The 26,222-nt window shown below is 41.8% G+C and overlaps 1 protein-coding gene across 1 annotated transcript in view; it reads right to left on the reverse strand.

Annotated features, from left to right (window-relative positions):
* EIF4B (eukaryotic translation initiation factor 4B) overlaps positions 1 to 14,311 on the reverse strand; it is a 43,281-nt gene extending 28,970 nt beyond the window's left edge. Inside the window, exons 1-2 of the mRNA XM_044443073.1 lie at positions 14,262 to 14,311; positions 1,898 to 2,020 (exon numbers count right to left, since the gene is read on the reverse strand). Coding sequence (XP_044299008.1) covers positions 1,898 to 2,020; positions 14,262 to 14,274 — 136 coding nt within the window. The 5' untranslated portion in view covers positions 14,275 to 14,311. The remainder of the gene's footprint in view (positions 1 to 1,897; positions 2,021 to 14,261) is intronic.
* Positions 14,312 to 26,222: the final 11,911 nt, after the last annotated feature.

A 26,222-nucleotide genomic window follows, 5' to 3' on the forward strand; every position in this document is an offset into this window, starting at 1 on the left:
TGAAAGAAATTAGGAGGGTGGGTACTCGGAGGAGGGCTTTTTGTTTTTCAGCGCCAGGTGAAGACCTTTTTATTTAAGCGGCATTTTAAATGTTAATATTATTGAATTTTATCTGGCCAGGGCAGCTTATTTTATATTGTATGTTTGTATTTTATGCTAATGTTTACATTTTTAATTTATTTTATTGTTGTAAGCTGCCCTGAGGCTTCGGCGAATGGGGCGGCATAAAAATGTTTTAATAAATAAATAAAATAAATAAATAACTCCTGCGAAAAAAGATTTAAAATTCCCCCATAACTCATCAACTCCTTTGGCCTTAGGTGGCTCTGTTGTTTATATGCATACCTAAATTAGGCTTAATTTGTGCCTGGGCACAGTTGAAGAGGCATCTGGTTTCAATACTAGGACATAAGCTTAATAAAACAATATTTTCTTCCACAGATATCAACTACAGATTTTCTGTCCTTCCCTACAGCAACACTTTTTCTTGCTTTTTAGATCTGCCCTGGCCGGTGGTGGGGGAGAGGGCTAGGGTAGAGAGAGGCAACCAAAAACAGAACCAGCAACTCATCTGCAGTGGAGGGATTTGCAAAAAGCAAACCTGGGAAAATGGATCATACATGGAAGATGTGTGAAGCCAGGAGAGCAGGTTTTTTTTAAAGCACATCTAGCTCTTTTTTAGTCAGTCAGTCTAAGGACTGCAAGGGTAGGGTGAAAGGATTGGTAATTCAGTGGAAGAGGCTGGTCTGGAAACCTACTTTACCAACTCAATAGGTGAAATACTAGCAAGCACTGTTTTGTTTTTTAAGGGAAAATTTACAAAACTTCCTGGAGACTAATTAATAACATTTAATTCAGTCACTATGGTGACTTGTCATTCATGACTGTTCTGATCTAACATACTGAATAAAAAAGCATGCTCTTGTAAAGGAAAAAAAAACACCATCGAGGAAGATGACTTAACACAATAAATCATATACTGAGTTTGTTGTAGTAAATTGCTAATATTTTTAATTCTATTACCAAGAGCATGGACAGACATCTATTTCCCACTGCAGGAAAACCCCCCACACTGTTCTACTCAGGAATAACTAATCCTTGTTAGTGTAGTTTGGGAATGCTGAATTGTTGGGTGTGTCCTCAGAGAGATCCCTTGCTTCCAAAGCAGTTAACCTGATTAGAACTGCTTCTCATGTTACAGCAGCAATTCCTGGATTATTTAACTTATGAACTGTGTGGATAAGTGGGCATGCAACCCTGATGTTTCCATTTTGGGAAACTCTGGGATGCTTATGGATTAAATCCAATAAGAAACCAAAAGCAATTCTTGAGTTAGCTTTGGGTTGTTTAACCCATGAGCAAGTTGGAAGCTTCTGGCTTCACACATCAACAAACAACCCAGCAATGGGGTGCTCCTCATTCATTAACTGAAAATGACTGCATAGTACAAGGATTCTGCTCATTCTTGCAATTTCTCAGTTAAACATCCAAGAAACTGTCTCTGAGAAGTGCAAACCAACCATTAGTGTATACCTAACTGCACATGGGGGCTGGGTAGTTATGCTTACTATGTTAGATTCAAACGATCAGTACTGGAGAGGAAGGCGGGACTATGACTCTGCAGTTGCACTGCCTTTAGAAGAGCTCTAGATGCTACCAAAGTTCATCATGACATCAGAGAGAAGACAGAAGAAAGGCCTTTGGGCATAAATTTTGGCTGGCTACCATGGTGGAACTGATTATTTTAAGTCTGCTATCAACAACCCAAAGAGGGGCCCAGAAAAGTAACAGCTAGTTTTTTCCAAACTTAAACATTAAGCACTTTCTTGCTGGAAATAAAAATGGGTTCAGTAGAAGCAAGGTGCTATTATACTGTTGAAAAAAGTTTCCATCTTACCATCTCCTTCCAGGTCATCTGTCTCATCTGCCCAGCTGACTGGTTTCGGAACGAAGGTTCCACCATCCTCTGCCAGAAAGTCCGTCAGAGTCAGGGTCTTCCCCTTCTTGTTCTTCTTCTTAGCTGGAGAAAATACGAGAAAAGTGACTTAATGGCTTTTTCAGTGTAATGCTTCAGGGGCTAGAAAATGAGCTGTTATTGTTGATTTATATGTTGAGTGGGATGCCAGAATGCTGACCACTGTAATTTTACTAATCAGAATAGAAGCTATACAAGCATAATAGGATATCTTGAACCTGAGCCAACTTATTCCAAAAGGCATTAGCTATTGCCACCAAGTCAAGAAGAGACTATGTTCAAAATCCACTTCCCTACCACAATCCCCAATTTATTAATACAACCAACATATACATTTAACAAAATCCAATTTGAGAGTAAAGGGTAGCTACGTGCTTGACAACTTTGTTATAATTTTATTATTGCAATAGTATTCTACATTATCTTGTCAATATAGTTGTTTTGCAAGCTTTCTTAGTAAGCCAGTGTGGTATAGTAGGGTAAGTGTGTTGGAGTGGGACTAGTCCCAAGAGATTCAGATACTAGTCCCCACTCACAGCCATGGAACTCGCTGGGTGACTTTGGGCCAGTCACAAACTCCCAGTCTAACCTACCTCACTATGTTGTGGCTGAGGATAAGATTGAAAGGAGAATTATGTAAGCTGCCTTGAGTTCTGTGAAAGCAAAAAACGGTGGGATATAAATATAAGAAGGAAAGAACACAGTGCTGCTCCCAACACAGCCCCATGACAAAATGGAAAGCTTTTGTGGACAGATGCTTGGCTTCTGGAAGAGACCTTTCATGGAACACCAATGCTTGCTTCTTGGAACTCAGAAGAGAAACTAAATCTCACAAGGCAAAGAAGTTGGCAACATGGGCCAGAAACAAGGAAGTCCTTGCTAAGCCAAAGAGGCACCAAGTCAGCTTTGTTGCGCACAAATTAATTTAATTCATGCAGCTATTCTACAAAAAAGGCAGAACATGAGAAAGTATTCTGTACAGTGAGGAGAGCCACTGATAAGGGATCATGCACGCCATCTCAAAAGATTTTAAGACAATGCATGTACCAGCAGACCTTGAAAATCTACTTTTCCAAACTAATGGTTGACAGGGACCTGACATGCAGCAAACCTGTTCAGGGTAGAAAATGTAACACAGTAATTTTATTGTGCATTTTTAAGTGATTTTAAGAAATCTCAATGTCTCAAACTGGAGTACCATATTGATTATTGGGAGAACAGTAACAATGAGGAAACTTTTATCTATCCTTCCTACTAGGTAAATATTTCTTTTTAATAGGGATAAAAATCAATGATTTAAAATTAAAAAACCCAGATTTTTAATTTAAATGAGACTATTAAGGTTATTCATGATGAAATAAGGATTAGTTTTTAATTATGCAGCATGAAGCTGTATATTCATGCAATGTTTAAATTTTTAAATAAATGAATTCCATTAATCCATTCACAATGTCATGCTCTTCCAGAGGTTTCTGTAAGATTATTGGGCAATTTTTCAAATCTAAAGCTTTGTTTTACAGTTCTCAAAACTGAATTCCTGTTTGCAGAGATCATGCACTTCTTCTTCACAACAAATACATTAAAAATTATACAGAATAAAAATTATTAAAGACCTTAATTCCATTGTTCCTTTGTAAATCTATGTACACAGAATAAACCCCTTACCTCTTAAGTGCCAAGTTTCAAAAAATTGAAAGAACAGAAGATGATCATTGGGAGTGGAATATATAAGTGTACAGAGGGAGGGGCAAGTAGTAAGAATGAAAGTAAAACCTTTTGAGCAGAATACTCCACAAGTCACAACTTTTTGGGTATAGCCTGAGGTTTATCATATTATTCTTTCCCTGGAGGAGAAAACCTATAATGGCAGCAGGCCATAAGAGAAGCCCAGTTTGGAAAGGCATGCATGCATGCAAATTACATAGAAAATCATGATTTAAATCTAGTTGTCCTGACTGGTGATTTAAATCAAATCCACCTTGCTTCTTAATGTACTCAGCATTGCAAAAATCAGTGTTAGTGTCCTGAAGACCACACAATAGTGCAAAAAAAAATATCTGAGTGCCAAAAAGATATGTGAGAATTTGACCGAGTTCTAGATTTTAGCAGAACATCTTATGTGTTCAAAAGAACCAACATTATCCAACTAAGCCATTCTGCAAACATCACAGATAACATTCAGACCAAGAAACAAAAGGATTATTTGTTCTTGGAACTTGCTCTTTATCTTAAGTGCTGAACAGACAAACTGGCAGCGTTTTGCTATTAGCTGTCAGAATTCAAAGCAAATAGTATGTTTCCCTAATTTCAGTAAAAGTACTCTTCAAATTTGTTGCACCTATGTCCATACTGGTTGGGGGTGATGGAAGTTTTAGTCTAAGACATTTGGAGAGAACAAATTTGAGGACGGCTCTTTTTGATTGAAATGGTTGTGGGGCGGGGGGAGAATAGATAAATGTCAAAAGTGTTGGCTTCTTCAGAGTATCAGCAACATACAAGAAATCATGCTTAAAGAACGGAAATGTGCTCCAGTTAATCAAGGGATTCTAGATTGCTACATACTACTGAGACCACAGTAATGTCATTTATGGACATCCCTCCCCGTGCAAAATTGGAGACACAGCATTTCTTTCTTCTCAGTTGTATGACTTTTCAGAAGAACCATGTCTTATCTGTTCTTTTAATAAAAACAACAGTTTTTTAAAGACAGGTGATGAACTGGGCTGTAATGGAAGTATGTTGTCTTTGGCTGGTGACAAAATATTAAATCCATATGAGAGAACACCGAAGAGTTAACACTGGAGCTCAGCATCAAGGAACTTACTTTGATTTGTACCCCACTTTTCAAATAAGGAAAACTTGATTAAGTACACAAATACAGAAAAACCACATCCAACACAACAGACCTACTTACATGCCAAAGGCCTGCTTGAATGAAAAGAGCTTCACCTGCTGGTGGAAAGAGCAAGTTTCCCTCAGCAGAAAGTGGCTACTGAGAAAGTCCTCTTCCATGCCATTGTCAAATGTGCCTCTGAAGGTGAAAGTCTCAAAAGAAGAGCCACTCCCAAAGATCTGAGTAGTCTCATACATGAGAAGGCAACTTTTCAGGTAACCTGATCCCAAACCATATAGCTTTACAGCTCATAACCAGCATGCTGCATTCTACCTAAAACAATAACTAGTGAAGCTGTTGTAACAAGACTGTCAATGTATGCCCTATAACCAGCTCCAGTGCACTAAATTCAGCTGTGCAAATACATTCTTGAGCACCCAGTTTCAAATCAAGAGTACAAGAGTACACTCAAACTGTGAGCCTGAGTCTTCAGAAAGAGTTATACCCCATCCAGCACAAAATGAATCTCTATTACCTGATCTTTCTTTAAACTAACCAAGAGCACATGTCTTACTGGATTAAACGTCAATGTATATCCAAGGTTCCTCAGCTTTAGTTGGCCTTGGTAGCTATCCAAAAATCTGTGATGGCTCACACAGAGACATGGTCTTGTCCAGGCAACAGAAGAAGCCAAGCACATCTGAAGTAGTCTGGGGATAAGGACTCTCCATGACATTGTACTGAACTTAAGTCAGCTGTAGGCCCTGCAGAAAGAAAGGGACCCCTTTTCTGATTTTTTTTTTTAAAGTCCTTGCCAGTGGAAAGTGCATTTGGGAACTGCTGTTTATGAGCAGGAAGAAACTAGAGGTTGAGGGCAGATCATGTTTACAAGGTGCAGCCTTTTCAACAACTCTGCTTTCCACAGGAGCCAGAGAATCCAGCAAACAGTGTTAATTATATATATTCTTAGGTGTGTGTAATTTTTACAGAACTGTGGACTTGTACTGCAGAAATACAAGGTATTCCAAATGACCAGTAACTTTCCAGAAATTGGCAAACAAAACAGATTCATCAGTCAAGGTTAGCTCCTCTAGCCTCAAGTTTTGTTTTTTTTAAAGACAAAGGTAAAACAAAAACAAAACACCTCTGCTTAGCTACAGCTAGAAGACTTGTTAATGGATGGCTTCTGAACTAATCATTTATTTATACAAGAATGTACAGGAATGTTTCATAGTTCTCATCTCACAACTGTAAGACAGTTGCTGGTGCTTGTTATTGTTATTAATGTCTGCTTTTATTTTTGTATCAGTTATTATATAAATTTTATTGCTGTACACTACCTTGTGAAGGCTCCTGCCCTCAAACGCAGCTTAGAAATATTCTAATTAATAGAAACACCTTTGCTGAGAACAATCCTATGGTGTCTTAGACAGTACTGGTAGGAAACCTGAGAGAAGCTCTCCTCTACTCACCCTACCTGTCACAGCCACTGTGGAAAGCTCTGCAGCAGCTCCTCTTTGAATGTCAGTGTTGACCTTCAAAGAGGAAAGGTAATGATGCACATATTGGGACAGACAGGTCTCTCAACTACCAATCCCTGCCTTTACACATCTAGCAGAAAATACAAGAAAGGAGTATAGGCTAAAAACCCTCTGCTGCTCTTCATACCCTGCCAGAAAGTTCCTTGGGGCACTGAATACTTAAAACCTCAGATCCTGAAGGATTCCCTTAAGTGATCAGACAATATTGTGCCCTAAAGAAAGATATGAAAAGCCTTAGCAAATACCAGAAGCATGCGTGATTTGAGTATGCCACTCACCAAAATTTCCCAATGATCAACAGGAGAAACTTTAGTTGTGTGAACTAATTTTATATTCAATGTAGGCAAGACCAATTTTGCCTGCCCTCCTCCTCCTAAAATATTTACATATAACATGTACATGCTACTGAATAACATTCTGTGGTGGTTTCCATGAGTGACTAAAATATATTTTTTTAAACTATCCGTCATGTTAAAAAATGCAGTATAAAAACTTTCATGATTAGCATGCTCTCTATGCTCACTCATACACATGCCAAATTGTATTTGGGACATTCAACTTGGTACTCAAAAAACATTTTGCTCTGTAGTAAAACAAGCAGTGCATGCACTATCTCAGAAAGTATTTGACTGCATGTGCACAAGCAGTGTTAAGACTGCCTGTATGGCTGCATTACTCATATGGACACTATATGCACATGAATACCACCGTTGCGTATGTCAACAAGCTGGGTATTACCACTACCAACAGTAATGACTGAAGATGCAACATTAAAGTGTTAACAATCCACTGCTAATAGGAAGGTTCCATTTCTAACACCTTCAGTGTTTCAGGATGCCTACGGATTCAGTTGTGACTGTATCTTATCTCCTACAATACTGGCGATTGCACAATTCCACTTTCTATGAGAAGGGTATGGCCTCAGTTTATTATGTGAAATGGACACTAATACTATGCAATGCCTAATTTTTTCAAGCTACTGTTCTTAATTCAGTTTACTTACTTTCTTCAGCAACCTGCATAGTAATTGGCCAATCCCTGACCAAAGATAAACGGCATGGTTTTAAAATATTTGCTCCCTCCCCTCTCTGATTAAGAGTGCCAATCCTACAGTAAAGTTACAGGGACATTTTTATTTGTCTTCACATTGTGATAATTTCAACTATGTCATCACATTATGACTTCATGGCAAGGTTGTCAGAAGATATAAAAGATACCTTCAAACATTTGCACATATGCCAGCTTACAACATAGGAATCACAGTTTCATCATCTTTGAACTTTCTAGGTACCAGAAGGCTTTGGGAGCTTCCCAAGTATATTTTCATTTTCTGGTGGTCAGAGGGGGGCAGGTGTTCTGATAAAACACTCATTTTTATTCCATATTATATCCTCATTGCAAAGGGCAGAATAGCGCTGTGCATGAGTAAGGTTTCATTTTTAATCACTGCCATCCAGCTATTACAAACAGAAAGGAAAGACCTCTAACTAGAGCTCTGGAAGGCCACTACTATTCAAGTTAAGCACAGGGCTAGAAGAACAAGTGACATCTAGCATGACAGATATTTATACTCTGTATTATTCTATTCCAATTTAATATATAAAATTTATGTATTGTGTTCAAAGCACGTATTTTCATACCTTCTCACAACAACAAAGGTAGTTTATTATTACCATGCTGCAGGGGTGGAAGAAACAGAGGCTGAAAATGGTAAACTTGTTTGAGGTCACCTAATGAATTTATGGCCACTATAAACATCCTTGTTCATAGAGTTTAGTCTTAACCACTGTGTTAAAGAAACATCAAGTGTGTATCATTTGATCTATGTACATGAAGCATACAAGCATCTCTGAATGAATATAAGCATTTTGAATTCTTGCCAAAAAGCTCCAACTTGTGATAACCACACAAACCCAGGCAGAAGTTCTTTGAGAATCAGACAACCCTCACATAAACCTCAAACATGCTATAGTAATTTGAAGGCTGCCGAACCTTTGAACAACCCCTGTTGCTCAGGTTTACACAACATGACAAGCCATGGCAAGCTGGGTGTCCATGGGTACAATGCAGAAATGGTACTTTGGGGTACTTGTGCATTTGTGGATTTGCTGGGTTTGTGGTGGGCATACCATGAATATAATGTTGTGTCTACCTGATGTATTATTTTGTAATCTTATGTGTTATTGATTGTTGAGATAAATTTTAATGTTGTAAATCATCTAGGGAGTATTTTTTGACTGATGGCCATTATAAAAATGTTTAAATAACCAGAACAATACAAGAGTCCTTGTGGGTAAATTAAACCATCATAGGGCCTATGCCACATGAACTAGTTCACTGTCTGCACAAAAGCATGTTCTTAAAGCTCTTTTGTGACTGGAATATCAAAATCTCCGACATGACATTGTTAATAGCATATATTTCTTCAGGCCTCTATTCCTTCAGTCATTAATTTTTGCTATAAAACCCTGTTTTACCCCCACAACTCTCCACTTGCCCCAATATTGCAAAGTACTCCTACATCTGTTATGAATAAATCAGCATTTACAGGAGACAAACACTCTGTATTCTCTAGCTTTACATGCTCTAGTGCCTCTTTTCACTAAGTTTCCCAAACGATAAGAACAGAGAAAACACATCTTAGTAAAAGGCCATAATGGCACAGAGTGCAAAAATCTGCCCGTTATCAATAAAAATAAAGTTATAATGTTCTGCATTATGAAATTGCTACCCCTAGGGTTCAAAGTCCAATAGGTTTTCCAGCAGTCTATACAATATTATTCAAGTTTATATTTTACTAGGTAAACAACTTGCCCTAGTCAGATTCTATGTTACCATTTGTAAAGGTGCTTACTTTGCACATATCATGACAGATTATCATGGATTAATTAACCAATATGATGAAAGGATGCATGCTGTTTGCCTTCCATAAACATCATATTATAGCTGTGATTGAAAGTTGACAGCATGACATGTGAACCCAGACTAATGGGTGACTTATGGACTAAACAATCCAGAGATCAATCAATTGAATAACTGAATAGAAAACCACAAGTGAATCACTGTGTTGTTTAGCCCCTAAAAAACCATCAGTCCAGCTTTACATGTCATATTGCTAAATACAATTGAATTTTATCTGGCCAGGGCGGCTTATTTTATAATGTGAGTTTTAATTAAGATTATTTTATATGGATTTTAACTTGTTTTATCTATGTTGTAAGCCGCCCCGAGGCTTCGGCGAATGGGGCGGCATAAAAATGTTTTAATAAATAAATAAATAAATAATATTGCCATCCTCTAATGGTGCTGATCTGACTTTGTTTACTGAAAATAGAAGCAGCTTTCAGGCATTGCATGTCCCCACAAATCCTGGGTTAAAAATTGTTGTGCATACTAGCTCTTTAGCTTACACACGAAAAAATACAACTAAGACACATTTCTACCCAGTGAAATAGCAGTGTTCTTCTAGTCAATATTCTTTATTTACAACCCATCTAATAATGCATCCTGTATACCTCCAGGTTTATTCCTTTTTTGCTTCACAATTTACAGGACTGATGTTGAGACTGTAAACTATCCAGCATTTTATTAATCTTACTAGCAAAAAGAACTATTATGTCAAGGAATATGTTGGGTCTGAAAAGCCAGTTTTTCCATATTCCTTCAGGCTGCAATCAGAAATCATAAGATGTACTCATGACTCTACCACCTCTGCTTTGTCAGATTCTGTTTGGCTCTGCCTTCCTGTTGCTGAACACACGGTACCATTATTTTTGAAGTTAAGTAATGGCAACCTTAACAAAAGCTAAGAATTTCAGACTCTGAATACAATGGAAACACAGTTAATAGAATAACTGCCTGCATTTTTAACGCATCTTCAGAAGTATTAGGCAGCTTCCCTGAGCTGCTATAATCTAGAAGTCTCAGATAATTAAAACATTAGGATCGGTCCTATTAGAAAGGTTGAGATTCAAACTGCCAAGAACATGTACATAAAGTATTATGACATCAGCTTGGAAATAAAAAATATTTGCCAGCAGTAGTAACTGACTGCATGCAATGATAATAATGGAAAATGAATCCTGCTGTACTTCTAACATGAGCTGCATTCTTTTTTTTTCAACCAGACATATTTTACATACAGATATTTCCTCCCCTCTTTTGTCCACATGCCACTGCTATGAATGATTGTCTGGTAGGGCCTTCCCAGTGACAGCAGAAACAGTACTAATTACTAGACACTTGACTCAAGAACCTGCAGGCTCAGTGTGCATCAAATGGCTGACAACTCCTATGCACAGAAATGGTATGATGACAAACCAGAAATGGTTTGTCTTACTACAAAGACAAACAGAGCTGTTTATACTTTACCAACCCTGTCAAAGCTCAAGAACAACAATGAATAAGCCACACAGATGAAGACAGCTCTTCTTGCTGGTACAGCATATCCATAAACCAATACCAGTTCTTGTTCATAGATCAGACTCAGGTTTTGCCCAGAAGACCCCTGATCATGTCTGTATCAGAAAACCCTCTGTATCAGAAAAGCCTACAAGTCCCCCACCCTTCAACACATCCCCTATTCTTAGGAACTAGGTCAGAAATTAGACCCAAAAGCTACTATGTCACGAATAGATACTATTTCTGTAACTTAGCTGAGGCAGGAGCATCAGCCAAATAGCAAGTGCTGCTGAAATATAACCCTAACATAACACAACTTTGTGGAACTGCTTATCGAGTATATCACCTGAGGCACTAGATACGTTTATTCTGAAGAGCAAAATAAAGTTCATTATACTTGGGAAGTAAATCCTTACACTGGAAGTAAAATTATCCACTTGACACTGGATTAAGGCATAGAAAACATAAGCTTCTACTTAACTTAGCTATATAGTTCATCAAGAATGCACCACTCACAGCTTCTCAGTTTTGCACTCAGTTTTGCACCATTCACAGCTTCTCAGTCTAACCCTATTTGCATGTTTCTAAGTTAACAAAAGACATATAACTAATCTTATACAAAGTTTGAATGCAGAGCTAAATAAAAGTAGTAATGAATGTGATATTATAGGGAGAAATATCTACTTTTTAAATGAAAAAAATATATTTGCTCTCCTTTTAGAAAGCAATGCTTGCTGCAATCACTCTCATATGATGCAATGGTGCTGTGAAAAACAAATAGAACCACAAATTTAAGGTCTGCTGTCTTTTGAGAAGCACAGGGGGCACAGCTTGCACTATAAGCAAGTGGGCCAGTTGTGTAACTAGCAGTTTCAAAACTCAGGCAACAAGGCATTTAAAAAAAAATCTAAAACCAACTAACTTTTGTTACAAAAAAGAAAGAAAAGAAACATGATTTGACCTTTCTTCCTTGCTACACAACTCCCCTTGCCCCGTTTTACAGCAAGCCTAGCAAAGGGCTAGCCCATATGACAGGGATTTACAAGTAGCATTTCTGGCAGCGAGTGTTTCAACAAACCACACTGAAAAATTAAACTGGAGTTATGTTTGGATTACTACAGCATTACACTGATGCCCTTCTAAGAAGTTACTCAAGCAAACATTTCCTCTTTGCACCCTAGAGTAATGCTATTTGGTGCAGCCTATGCCAGAATATGGAAATCAGCTTTCATAGACCACTTGGGGGGAAGTCATGCCTTGGAGGAATTGACCTACAATATCGAAAAAGATAAAAGAAACATTCCCTTTACTCAAAAATCACTCATGCCTTGTTTCACATGGGAAGACACTGCAACGCTGCTTCCTTTATCTTAAGATCTCCATGCATGTCTGTGCATCATATTATAGATCCTTATGATAAATCCTCTTGGCCATCCAGACAAAAGTAAAACATGAAATACTAAAAATCAAGACAAGCAACTGGGTTACAAATGATGAAGTGTGCAGCAAGAATGTTACCATATCATTAAGAGTCTGTACATTTTCCTGATTCATACAAGTGACCTTAATATAAAACTATGCCTGATATAGAAAGAGAGAGGAGTGGAATGGGATACCTTGAATGGAAGAGCTGCACCTTATGAAATACACAAGCAACTATCCTGCTACCAATCATCTGACACCTGACATTGTCTGAAAACATCTCTTGAGCAGATGTATTTCCCATTATCCAATACACTAGTTGGAGGCGCTATGAAATGACACTTGTGCTTGGCAGAACATCTAAATGGAATTAAATTAACTCTACAACTAGAGGGAAAGGGCTTATCAAGACCCAACAGCAAGCAGCTTCTGCGCAAACAGCAATATGCTAACATGCTGGTCAAAACACAGAAGCAGTGCACACAGAAGAGAAACCCAATTTAATGGAAGAAATAACCTATATGCCACATAGCTCATCTCCCTTCTGACAAAGCTATATATGCAGCAAAAGTCAGACCACAATAGTTGCAGCACTCCTCACATTTTTTAAACAAATCCTGTATGAGAAATAAGATGCTTATCATAACACAGTAGAGAAGAAACTACTGAGAAAAGACCCTGGGCTATACATGGAAGAAAATGAAATGGTAAAAACGACTGTCCCCCAAATGCAAGTGAGGAATTCCATTTTTAATGTTACCAGGATTTTTGTTTTTGTTCTGACCTCCATATAACTAAGAAACTTTCATGTTAGGAGGAAAGGTTCTACTCCAACCTGCTTCACGCTGTGCTGGTTTTTGACTTATAACAAGATTCTTCAAAAAAGAAAGTAAACCTCCCCCAGTATTTGCTTGACATGGTGCAGTCCATTCTACCACATCATTCTGCTGCATAAGACCAGGCCATAGTCTCTTCCAGATTATGGTGCTGTGCAAGGAGGGCTCTGGGAAACATCGTTGGCAAAATGATCTCCAATGCATACTAAACATGCTCCACCCAAGATAATGAATGCTATGAAGATAGCCAGAATACACACACATTTCAGCTTAAGTAAGAACTTGAAAAGGAAGGCCATTTTGAGACAGCACAGGCATGTGCTATTTGGAGAAGAGGAGTATCATACTACACAAATGAGAACAAGGGATGTTATTATAAGGTACAGACTACACATGTACACAGGGTACTAACAAACATAATAAAATTCTGGTAATGACGGTTAGCAATTTAGGCATGTTTAAAACTCTACACAAACATTCTCAGCGATTCTCACAACAGCCCTCCAGGGTAAGGCCAATTTTCTTCCCTTCCCAAGCATTACGAATTTGCCTGGGCAGTAGGCAGGCTGAGAAGACAGGATGCTGTCTAGGGTCACCAAATGAATTTATGGCTCGGAAAGATTTCAACCAAAGACTTTCCGATTAGCTTTACTAATTCCTTCTCCGTATGGGAGGGGCAGGGAGAGGCCTGGGCGAGATGAAGGCTGGTGGAAAAACGTGGAACCACTGAACAGCACTTTTGGTAGAAGAGGCGGGACAGGATGCATGGATCCCACACGGCATACTCCACCCAACCCAGGCTCCGCCACACCACGCCCCCAACTCCAGAGTGGGGAGTCAGCAAGAAGCGGCACCCACGTGGGTGCCGCCCAGGTTCTTCCCCTCCCCACCTCACGCGCGCCACCGCGCTTGCGCACTGGAGCAGAGTCGAAGGTTCCATCTGCCGCCGCCCCCCCCATTCGTCCCCCCCACTTCTTCAGTCACTCACTCCAACTCACGAACTGCTTCCGCCGCCCCCTGCGGCGGGAGGCGCGCACCAAAGCTAGAACAGCGAAGGCCGCTGCCGCGTTCGAAGCCACGGTGTGTGCCTTCTCAGGTTTAGTCGGCGGGAGATGATCGAGAGTGGCTGTTGGAAAGACACAGTCGCCTTCCTACAGGCGCCCCATCCGCCTCCCGGAGTCGGAATAAGGTCAAGCCGGACGCGGCCGGCCTCTCTAGAGTCCAAGGCCCATGACCCGCCGAGCACCACTCACCTGAGGCCGCCATGTTGGGAAGAGGGAGAGAAGGCAAAAGGCCCGGATGCAGTTGTCACGTGATTATAGCGAAAGAGGCACCTCCTTCCCTTCTGAGGGAGGCGGGTGCAAAAAAATTGGGGAGGGAACACGAGAAAGACAGGGAGACTCACCAAGTGGGTGGATTGGCTCTGCGGTTCACAGGTACAGGAAGTCGCTAGAGCGTAAGCGTGCGGGAAGTTCATGTCGGCAGAACAGAGATGCGCTGTGGATGAAAAAGCAGCTTGATCCTCGGTTAACAGCAGGGCTTAACATGGTTGGAAAGGGAAACGGCCTCCTCCTTGAGAACTTGAAGAATCATTGTCGGAATAAGTTACTTTTATTTGTACTCTGCTTTTTGTGCAGACGATATTGAGACACAATGAAACTCTGGTTTGTGGTTTTATATCTACCTACGGGGGTAGTATTAAATAAGACGGTCTAACGGAGGACTGTGACTCGGCAGAAGAGGGTCATGAGAACATTTTTTAATTGTCCTCCAATTCTCACGTTAAAAAAACAACGCATTTTGCAAGTATTAAACTACTGCACTTCTTGTGTGCAGCTTTTGGAGAGCGGGGTTTCAGGGAGATTTTAAAAGTTTTAAAATGTGCGAATTCTGACTTCTCTCCAAATTGAAATAGTAAGTTTCACCACTTTTGGACGCCACATGCGTTGTAAATCATTCCTCAAAAAAGCAACAGTTTTGTAGCACCTGAAAGACCAATAAGTGTAATGGCACAATAACAACAACGACGACGAATCATGTGGCACATTAGCGCATTTGCTGTGCGGTCCTATGCATGTTTAGGCAGGAAAAAATCCTACAACTCCCAGCATGCATTTGCCAGCCATGATGGTTGGAGCATTCTAGCGGGTGTATGACTTATTTTGTTAAAATTGCATGCTGGGAGTTGTAGGATTTTTTTTCCTGTCTAAACATGGCCCAGGATTGCAGCCTTAATCTGGCAACATTTTGTGGACACTGTCCTCTTCATCAGATGCATGAAATCATAAATTTTTGTGCAGGTGACAATTGACAAAAGGAACTGCAATGCAAAACAGTAGATCCTGATGATTACCTTAACAGTTGCCATTCACAAAATGATGTCGTCAGATAACACACATACCATTGCCCTGGTGAGAGATACGTAGTTTTTGTTTGTTTGTTTTTGCTGACCTTATTCAAACCGAAGGAAATAGTGTAGAAGCTCTTGATGAACTGTTGTTGTTAGTCGGGAAGTCATGTCTGACCCATCGCGACCCCAGGGACAACATTCCTCCAGGCCTTTCTGTCCTCCACCCTTCTCCGGAGTCCACTTAAGCTCACACCAACTGCTTCAGTGACTCCATCTAGCCACCTCATTCTCTGCCATCCCCTCCTTCTTTTGCCATCTATTGTTCCCAGCATTAGGCTCTTCTCCAGGGAGTCCTTCCTTCTCATTAGGTGGCCAAAGTATTTGAGTTTCATCTTCAGGATCGGGCCTTCTAAAGAGCAGTCAGGGTTGATCTCCTAAAGGACTGACCGGTTTGATCGCCTTGCAGTCCAAGGGACTCGCACGAATCTCCTCCAGCACCACAATTCAAAGGCCTCATTCCTTTTGCGCTCAGCCTTCCTTATGGTCCAGCTTTCACAGCCATACATTGCAACTGGGAAAACCATAGCATTGACTATACGCACTTTTGTTGGCAGGGTGATGTCTCTGCTTTTTAGTATGCTGTCTTGATTTGCCATAGCTTTCCTCTCCAGGAGCAAGCGTCTTTTAATTTCGTGGCTGCAGTCCCCGTCTGCGGTGATCTTGGAGCCCAGGAAAATAAAATCTGTCACTACCTCCATTTCTTCCTCATCTATTTGCCAGGAAGTGAGAAGACCGGATGCCATGATCTTAGTTTTCTTAATGTTGAGTTTCAAGCCAACTTTTGCACTCTCCTTCACCCGCATCAAGAGGCTCTTTAGTTCCTCTTCACTTTCTGCCACAAGAGTGCTATCATCTGCATATCTTGTTGATATTTCTCCCAGCAATCTTAATTCCAACTGGTGATTCACCTAGCCCTGCCTTTCTCATGATGTGCTCTGCATATAAGTTAAATAGGCAGGGCGACAGTATACAGCCTTGCCGAACTCCTTCCTCAATTTTGAACCGATCAATGGTTCCGTGTCCAGTTCTCACTGTTGCTTCTTGACCCACATATAGGTTTCCCAAGGGACAAATAAGATGGTCTGGTACTCCCATTTCTTTAAGAACTTTCCACAATTTGTTGTTATCCACACAATCAAAGGCTTTAGCATAGTCAATGAAGCAGAAGCAGATGTTTTTCTGGAACTCCCTATCTTTCTCCATGATCCACCATATGTTGGCAATTTGATCTCTACTTCCCCTCCCTCTTCAAAATCCTACCTGTACTTCTGGTAGTTCTCGGTCCACATACTGCTGGAGCCTAGCTTGTAGGATTTTCCCTACTTTCTTCAATTTAAGGCTGAATTTTGCAACCAGAAGCTCATGATCTGAGCCACAGTCAGCTCCTGGTCTAGTTTTTACTGACTGTATAGAGCTTCCTCATCTTTGGCTGCAGAGCACATAGTCAATCTGATTTCTGTGTTGACCGTCTGGTGATGTCCATGTGTAGAGTCGTCTCTTGGGTTGTTGGAAAAGAGTGTTTGCTATGATCATTTTATTCTCTTGACAAAATTCTACCTGCCTGTGCTCGGCTTCATTTTGTACTCCAAGGCCAAACTTGCCTGTTATTCCAGTTATCTTTTGGCTTCCTACTTTAGCATTCCAATCCCCCATGATGATAAGGACATCATTTTTTGGAGTTAATTCTAGAAGGTGCTGTAGGCCTTCATAGAACCGGTCAACTTCAGCCTCTTCAGCACCAGGGTTGGGGCATAGACTTGGACTAGTGTGATGTTGAATGGTTTGCCTTGGGTTCGAACTGAGATTCTGTCATTTTGAAGACTGTATCCCAGTACTGCTTTTCCTACTCTTTTATTGACTATGAAGGCTACTCCATTTCTTCTGAGGGATTCGTGCCTGCAGTAGTATACCTGATGGTCATCTGAATTAAATTCACCCATTCCTGTCCATTTTAGTTCACTGATTCCTAAGATGTCGATGTTCAGTGTTGTCATCTCGTTTGACCACATCCAGCTTGCCTTGATTAATGGATCTTACATCCAGGTTCCTATGGAGTACAGATGTTTGCAGCATCGGACTCTCCTTTCACCACCAGATACATCTGCAACTGACTGTCCTTTTAGCTTTGACCCAGTCGTTTCATTCTTTCTGGCGCTACTAGTACTAGCCCTCTGCTCTTCCCCAGTAGCATATTGGACACCTTCTGACCTTAGGGGCTCATCTCCCAGCGTCATATCTTTTTGCCTTTTGGTACTGTCCATGGGGTTTTCATGTCAAAGATACTGGAGTGGGTTGCCATTTCCTTCTCTATTTTTGGAATTACTTTGTTGAGGAATGCCCACCTTAAGTTCATTTGCAAAGGCTGAAATGTTCCCCTACAGAATTGTAAACTGTGTCCTTTGTTATGTCAGATTTACATCTATTCTTTTGCATAGACACTGGAGTGTACAATGCAGGAGGGCATTGGTGAGAAATGATAACATATATCACATCAGAGCATTAGTTGATGTGGAACTTCTGGTATCGTGGATGATGTTATCAGGTCCTGTAATAGTGTTGCTAGAATTGATACTGGGGCAGAGCTGGCATTTGAGCCTGCCAAGGGTCTATTTATTTATTTATTAAAAACTTTAGTGCCCCATCCACCACTAGCGTCTTGGTAGGGCTTACAATAAAAACCAGTAGAATAAAACAAAACACCACAGCTTCCAACAATTGAATTACTAAAACCCCAGTTAAAATCAATTAAACATTAAAATGATGGGAAAATACAAAGGTTTTTGCCTAACGCCAAAAAGAATATAATGTCGGCACCAGGCAAACCTTTTCTGGGAGTGTATTCCATAGTTGGTCGCTACCGCAGAGAAGGCCCTCCTCCGGGTATTCATCCTCCTAATCTCCTTTGAGGGCTCCTGAAGCAGGACCTCTGCCTCAGACGAGAAGGCACATAGGGAAGAAGGCATTCCTTCAGGTATCCTGGACCCAAGCCATTTAGGGCTTTATAGGTCATTACCAGCACCTTAAATGCAGTCTAGTTCCTGCATCTATCTCTGTTGTGAGGTCTCTTGTTTCTGGTGGGTATCTTTCTCAGGTTAGACCGTTTTCTGTATGACCTTTTAAAGGGAAGTGTCATTGTTGTGAATGAGTTGTACCTCACTGATAATACATCTGACAAGTGGTATTCTGTTGTTGTTTTTTCTAGTTCTGTCCAGTCATAAATTATTCCTGAGTATTAGCCTGGCCCTGTTGATGTATTCATTCTCTTCCTTCGGTAGGTATTGTAGTCTGAGGAACACCTGAGTTGTGAGTCTCTGTCTGATGAGGGTGAGGCATATTGAGATTAAATATGGCAGAAAATCAAATCCAGCCTTATGACCGCCTTGAAAGATCCTTGTGGAATTCATACAATTGGGAGGTTGTTTGCTGTGTGTCAGGTATATGTTGCTGTGAAGACAGTACAGTGGTAGCTCGGCTAACGAACACCTCAGTTCATGACCAAATCAGGTCGCGAACAAACATTTCATAAAATTTTTTACTCAGGTTGCGAACTCCGCATTAGGTGGTGACTGAGATGGCCGCAATCGTGCTGCGGGCAGGGGGGAGATGGCCGCGATCACGCCTGTCTTTCCTGCAGGAGTGCACCTGTGATTGCACCCGTCTTTCCTGCAGGAGCGCAACCGTGATCTCGGCCATCTCCCCCCGCCCCCCAGCACGATTGTACCCATCGCGCCATCTCTCCCCACCACCCCAGCGCCCTGGGATGACGGGCACGTGCAGGAATGATGGGCGCAATCGTGGTTGTGCTGGGGGTGTGGCGGGAAGATGCCTGCGCTCATGCTCGGGGTGGGTAGGGGAGATGGCCGTGATCTTTGTTGTTCTTTGTCACTTTGCTTCACATTTTCTGATTTAAAAAATAGCTACAGAACATTGAACCTTATGGGGAAACTTAACTTGACTCACGACCAGTTTGGGTCACAACCAGAGTCCTGGAACGGATTAAGTTCGTGAGTCAAGGTACCACTGTAGTTGAATAATGGTGTGCTGTTTGATGGTAGAAGTATTCCTTGAGTTGTAGTTGGTGTATATGGGGAGAAACCTTTAGATCACTGGACAATTTTATCATGTGCAGGCTTGGCAAGGTAGAAGGATAGTGAAAGAACAGAATCTTCTGTTTGGCTAGGTTTGTGGCCAAACATTTACTGTGTTGCTGGGTGTTCCTGTTGTGGTCAGTTGAGGTCTGTATGCAGTAGCTTAGGACAGTAGCTACTGCATAGATACCTCAAGCTACTGTAGTAGCTTGGTTACCTTCTTTTTCCTTAGAGAGGCAAACTCTGGGCAATGGGTTGCCTGCCTTGTCTTGGAGAATTCCTATCAGGTGTTGGGCTACTATGGGATGTTGGGGGTAGGTGGGTTCATGTGAGGTTTCATATCTTTGCTATGAACTGGATGCTAGGCTAGGAAAACATACTATCATGAGTTTTCAGATCGGAGTCCATAGATTAAGTTGCCATAACACATTTGTTTGTCTCTAAGGTACTGCAAGATTCTGTTGCTGTTTTGCTGTTACAGATTTCATAGCACCCCTCCCCCCGCCCCGGAAGCATACATAGGTTTCCAATTTTTGAAAGCAAACATTCTGGTGAGATTCTGGTGGTGAGATTTTTTGGGTCTGTTTGCTCAAGGAGGTATGACTTTTACATATGCTTCAAGGGAGAAAATTGTGGCCTTACCCCTTACCTTTCTGGAAACTGGTCCAAAAGCAAAAGGCAAAAACACTAACCAAGTTACCTTTCCCTGTTTTTAATCAGTTAGAAAAACAAGGCCTAAGCATCTCACAAATGTAAACATCCTATTATCACAGTAGGAATTTATGCAGGAAATCTCCCAGATGACTTGTATTCCTTCTCGCTGTCTCCTGTACCGGAATGATTTTTTTAAACAACATTTTTTGTCCCTATGGAATAGCTGCAAATGCATTCAATAACATGGGCTGTTGTTGCTGTTGTTAGTCGCAAAGTCGTATCCGACCCATCATGACCCCATGGACAACATTCCTCCAGGCCTTCCTGTCCTCCACCATTCCCCAGAGTCCACTTAAGTTCACACCAACTGCTTCAGTGACATCTAGCCACCATCTAGCCACCTCATCCTCTGCCATCCCCTTCTTCTTTTGCCATCTATTGTTCCCAGCATTAGGCTCTTCTCCAGGGAGTCCTTCCTTCTCATTAGGTGGCCAAAGTATTTGAGTTTCATCTTCAGTATCTGGCCTTCTAAAGAGCAGTCAGGGTTGATCTTTAATATTGACTGGTTTGATCACCTTGCAGTCCAAGGGACTCGCAGGAGTCTTCTCCAGCACCATAATTCAAAGGCCTCAATTCTTCGGCGCTCAGCCTTCCTTATGGTCCAACTTTCACAGCTTTTGCATGGCTGGCTCCAGATTTCAGAGGGCCTTGGGCAAAGTCCTCTCCAGTGGCACCCTTCTTCCACTGATGGGCCCTCTCAGTCTTCTCGGACAATGGGGGACAGGACAGCACCTTAAGGGTAGCTGGGAGTTGCCGTTCACATTTCCCTCAGAGTACCAGCCATACTGTTGCTTCAGGGATTTAAGGAATTTAAAGGGTATAGAGGATATATGCAGGGCCTGGGGAGCGGGGACGGATCCTAGGTTGCCAGATCCTGATGCTGGTCTGGAGCATTTGTGAGGAGTAAAGTCACAGTGTCTTCTTTGTAGTTTCAGAGTTTTAGGCTCCTCGGGGCCTCTAGGAGGAGGATTTAGATCTCAGGGTGGATGCAAGAAGTCAGGCAGCAGCTCCTCATGTTCATCAGGTTCCGCCCTGATCCTGCAGCATTATCAGACTTCGTCCTGTGCCATATGTGGGCAGGCTCTGCCCCACCTCACAAGGACCCACCTCTAAGCTCCAAGGCATTGCCTCTCAAGTCTTAGGATCTGAGCTGAACCTCGTGGCAAGAGGGGCGAAAAGCAATTTTTTATTGTAAGGTTCAGCAAACCAAAACCATAAAAAAGCAAAATATAACATATTTTGCATTTATACACAAGTTTCAACAACGATTAAATTTTTCAACACAGGACAGACCAAAGTCCCATGTATGTATCCATTTGAGACTGGCCTCCTAAAGGCCGCCTGGTCAAATGTTGAAATGGACATTGTATTCTGGCATTTAGCATCTAAGTGAGTGCCTTTTTACACATGAATATGTTGAGAATGTTCCTCTTGTGTCCCATTCCCCCTGGCCAAATATTTCAGATCTAGAGATCAAATTCTGCCAAAAAGGCTCTACAGGGATAACATTTTACCAGTGATATGTAACAGAAAATAGTGACTGTCCCTTTTTGGGGTTTTTTTAAACTTTTAATCCAATATTGTATGAATGGGCTTTTGCTCATGGAATGGGACTTCCCTTTATCTCTTGTGTGCAGCATACAGCTTACTCCATATTTGCTCCAGAACCTCCTCTGGACCAGATCTGGGAGGTGTGAAGAGGGCAAATCATTGCACCAGTAGTTTCTGTCCCACTGGCAGAACAACACTGTTGGATTCAAAACCATCATCATTGTAGTTGTAGTTGTTATCTTTAGATTTGCATCTGCCTCTTTGCACAATGGTACCAGAGACAATAGCCAACAAGATAAAGGAACTATGAGGCAATCCTGTACAAGATGGATAGTCAGTTTATGGCTTTTCCATTGTTTTGGCCTACAACTCCCATCATCCTTCATCATTGTCTATGATGGCTGAGGCTGATGGAAGTTGTAGCTGAAGGCATCTGGGGGAGCCCAATTCACCTTGCTCTGTTATATAATAAAACAAGCAAGTAAAAAAAAAATATCAAGGGCAGAGCCATCTTCAATATGGCACTGCTACACTGGAAGAGCAGCTGCCAAATCCAACGTGTGCCCATACTGGGAGAAGGGGAAACACAAAAGTGGCAAATACAGAGTCAACAGAAATTCACCCTTGGAAATACAGCCATAACCAACTAATTAGGGGCTCCCACAGTTTTTGGGATAGTGATTATATCCTAAAAATTCAAAACCTAGAATAAAATCAATGACCACTCCAACACTTACCCCAAGTCAACACCAAAAGGTGCACATTCACACATTCAAAGATTTTCAACTGGAGATGAGCAATACACATTCCCATTGTACCTAAATGGGAAGAGCAATTTTCAACGGGCTACATTAAAGGAGGAGGCATAGACATTCAGAGGGCTGCCTTGGACTTAAGGAAATTTTTGTCCATGTGGAAGGAAAGGTGATGAAAAGGATCTACAAACTGTTGGTCTTATGCAAAGAAAATTGAAAGGCATTGAGAAACTTGATTATAGAAGAGGTGGGCACCAGAAAGTTATTTTGTTAAAGAGGAAACAATAAGGGATGCCAGCTTAATTTTAAATTGGGGTCATTGGTTTGAACATTTTTGCTTTGCTTGAATTGTAAGCTGTTTCAGGAAGCCATTGGCTGGAAAAGTGAAGTATACATATAATACATTAAATTTAAAGTAGCTGGGCTTCTTATTCTTCAATCTACATGGAGCGTCTCCCCCCACCCCCATGTATCCTGAGTGAAATCTACACTCCAGGCATATTCACGTATTTGAAGTATTTTTATGAACCTCCCCAGTTGAAGTGGCTGACAAAGCAGCTTACATGTTGTCAATTATACAAGGCAGTCCTTGCTAGTGGCCTTAATATCTAGGAAAAACACAAAGAAGAAAGGATAGAGAGGGAAGAGGAGAGAAATTCATTCATTCCTCAGGACTGATGTTCTCTTCCTCATCTGCCTCCCATAGCCAATTCTTGCTCTCTCAACCCTGCCTAGTGCCAACCTCAGATGGAAAGAACATCCTGCCGGGAGTTATTCTTACTATGTGGTGTGAGGTATATTCTCCATTCCTGGGATTTTACTAGTATATATAGAACCTGTTCTGGCACCATGCTGGGGAAGGCTGCATTAACAACAGTCTAGTAGAAAACTGGACTGAAAGAGGACAGCATGTGACATTTGAACTATTACTGAAAACAAGTATAGATTTTTGCTTAGCAGGAACAACAGTTGACAGCCTTTTGTGTAACAAGCACCCTGGACAGTATTCTGGATTGTTCAACTTGGCCTCAGTAGAAAACAATGAAGACTTTAAAAAAATTGCCTCAGCTATTGTAATACCTGTCTTTTTAAAATTTATGGTCATAGGTTTTATTGTAAGGTAATTGTTTTAACCTAACTTACATGTGCACTGTACTTTTAGTATTGTAAATTGCCTGGAAATGTTATATAAGACATTTAAACATAAGGTCATTTAAACATAATAATACTTTAATTGCCATCAAAAACTACTTGAACTTCATTTTTGCTGCCTTGGTTTCTTAGTGCTACATGTCTAAAATAAGAGGGATTTATGTGGTTGTCTACTGGCCTGGAAATCCACCTTCCGGTAATTCCTGGTGCATGGGAAGCTTATGATTACTTATGGCAGATGTATCTCACACCTACTCAGAATCAAGCTCTGCATTATTTGGACCTGTTTTTCTGATACCTAGGTCTTAAAGTTTGAAGTGGTACAGTCTAGGAAAGGCTCTACCAAGTGCTATTTCTCCATTTTAATTTATTTTTCATTAGACCTCTTTTGGTTTATTTCAAACTCCCTTCTCCTGCTGGTAAAACCTTATCCATGCTTTGTTTCTATTTCATATCTATTTTGGGACAGAATATTTTTTTCTTGAGCCTTGATCCCATAATCTCACCTTATTATTCATCAGAACCAATCAGAACCAATTAAGGATGCAGTCCTATGGGCAGCAGATGTTTGGCTGGCTGTAAGTAAAACTCTCTAAGGTTGCAGCAGGGAATCTATTTTCAGGCGGCCTTCTTTCCAGAAGGGCAGGAGATGGTAATGGTCATTCTGGGAGGGAAGGCGAGAGATACCAGCATCCTGTGAAGAATCTAGGGGGTACCTTGGCCCCTCGTCCTTGCAAGCAAGGGCTAAAGACATTGATGGCCAAAATCAGCTGCAGGGCAAGATGTAGTCAATCCTTGCCTTTATGCTCTTACTGTACTTGGATGCCCATAACCTTCTGTGTTTGTAGGCTTAGTGGTCAGTCACATAGAAGGGCACCCTAAGAATCTTGTGCAACCTTAATAACAGGTTTATCATGGAGTAAACTTTTGTGGGCCAGAGCCCATAAACACCCACACAAGTTAGGCCAATGAAACAAAGCTGGGTTCGCAAGAAATACAGACAGTGACAATTGCAATATGTAATTATCACTGTCTGTGTTTTCATTTCCTCCAGACTTCACTACTAATATGTTGTTGTTGTTCCTATACCCATGTGTGTATCAACCAGATTTTCTGATAATTGGTAATGAGTTGAATGTGAAACCCGAGACACAAGTAGAGGGACGGTTGATAAACACTTTTAATTACTTATTTAATCTGAAACTTATTTTTGACAAGACGGCAGCATGTTTAACTGATTCTAGATGGGTTATACTCACCCTGAGAGAGGAGGTGCTCCTATATCCAGCGTCGTCATAGTCTGTAACCTCATGGATGCTTTACTGCAATGCATGATACATGGGACTGCCCTTGAAGTGAACATGGAAGTTCCTGTTGTTACATCATATGGCATCCATGCTTTTTTACTAGCACATCTCTGGGTTTGTCCATTCTGTTTCTATTTGAAAAAATCTTCATTGACAGCTTGTCTGTTTCTGGGTCTGATGCAAGGTGTTAGTACTTATTTTTAAACTTCAAAAGGCTTGGAGCCATCTGAGCACTTGAAAAAGCATGCAGACGCGCGCTGCCTCGACGTCGACGGAAGCCAGCTCCAGCGGCCAGCGCAGGCGCACGCGGCGCCGGAGCGCCTTGCCCGCCGGCCCAGGTGATCGGGCGCACACAGTGCGCGACGGGGCGGGACTTGGAGGCGCCCTGCAGCCACAAAGCAGCGGCCGCGGCCAGGAGGGAACGGCCCCTTGGGCAGGAAACACCGATCCCGCGCGGCAAGAAAGACTTCCGCCCACCTCCAGCAGCACGCCGCTCCATCGCGCTGGAGGAAAGAGCCGCCGCGTGTGCACGCAGATGGAAGCAGGCGCGCGCTGCCTCGATGTCGACGGAAGCCAGCTCCAGCGGCCAGCGCAGGCGCACGCGGCGCCGGAGCGCCTTGCCTGCCGGCCCAGGTGATCGGGCGCGCGCGGTGCGCAACGGGGCGGGACTCGGAGGCGCCCTGCGGCCTCAAAGCAGCGGCCGCGGCTGGGGCTGGTGGCCTCGGGCCGGCGGCCGAAGGGTGGTGGCCAAAGGGGGTCGCCGCCGTTTGGGTACCGTTCGGGGGACGAGAGGGGGGGCTGGGCTGGCCAAGGACTCTTGTTGAAATAGGCTTGCCTACTGCTGAATCTTAGGGAAGGGGAAGGATTTTTTTTCTTTTTCTTTTTATCGTTCTTTTTTCTCCTCTTTTGAACTGCTTTATAATTTTACCATGCTTTAATCAGTGCTTTGAGTCATCCCTGGCCATGTCAACGTTTATATATCCTGGGGAATACACGGGCGCTGCTATTGGCATGGTCACGGGCAATGGTCGTTACAGCAATAGGGGCTTAACGTATCCACGTAGAAGAAGGATGGACAGATGGCTGACACCTATCCCTCCTTCTGGTTCTGCCCCCAACCAGAGGGCGCCAGGTAGCCTTGTCAACCACCCCTCGGGCCTGACGGTGCTGCTGCTCAATGCCAGGTCGGTCAATAATAAATCTTCCCTCATCCATGACTTGATTGTGGATGAGGGGG

Source organism: Varanus komodoensis, unplaced genomic scaffold (assembly GCF_004798865.1).
Source record: "Varanus komodoensis strain SLA01 unplaced genomic scaffold, ASM479886v1 scaffold41, whole genome shotgun sequence".
Classification (NCBI taxonomy): Eukaryota; Metazoa; Chordata; class Lepidosauria; order Squamata; family Varanidae; genus Varanus; species Varanus komodoensis.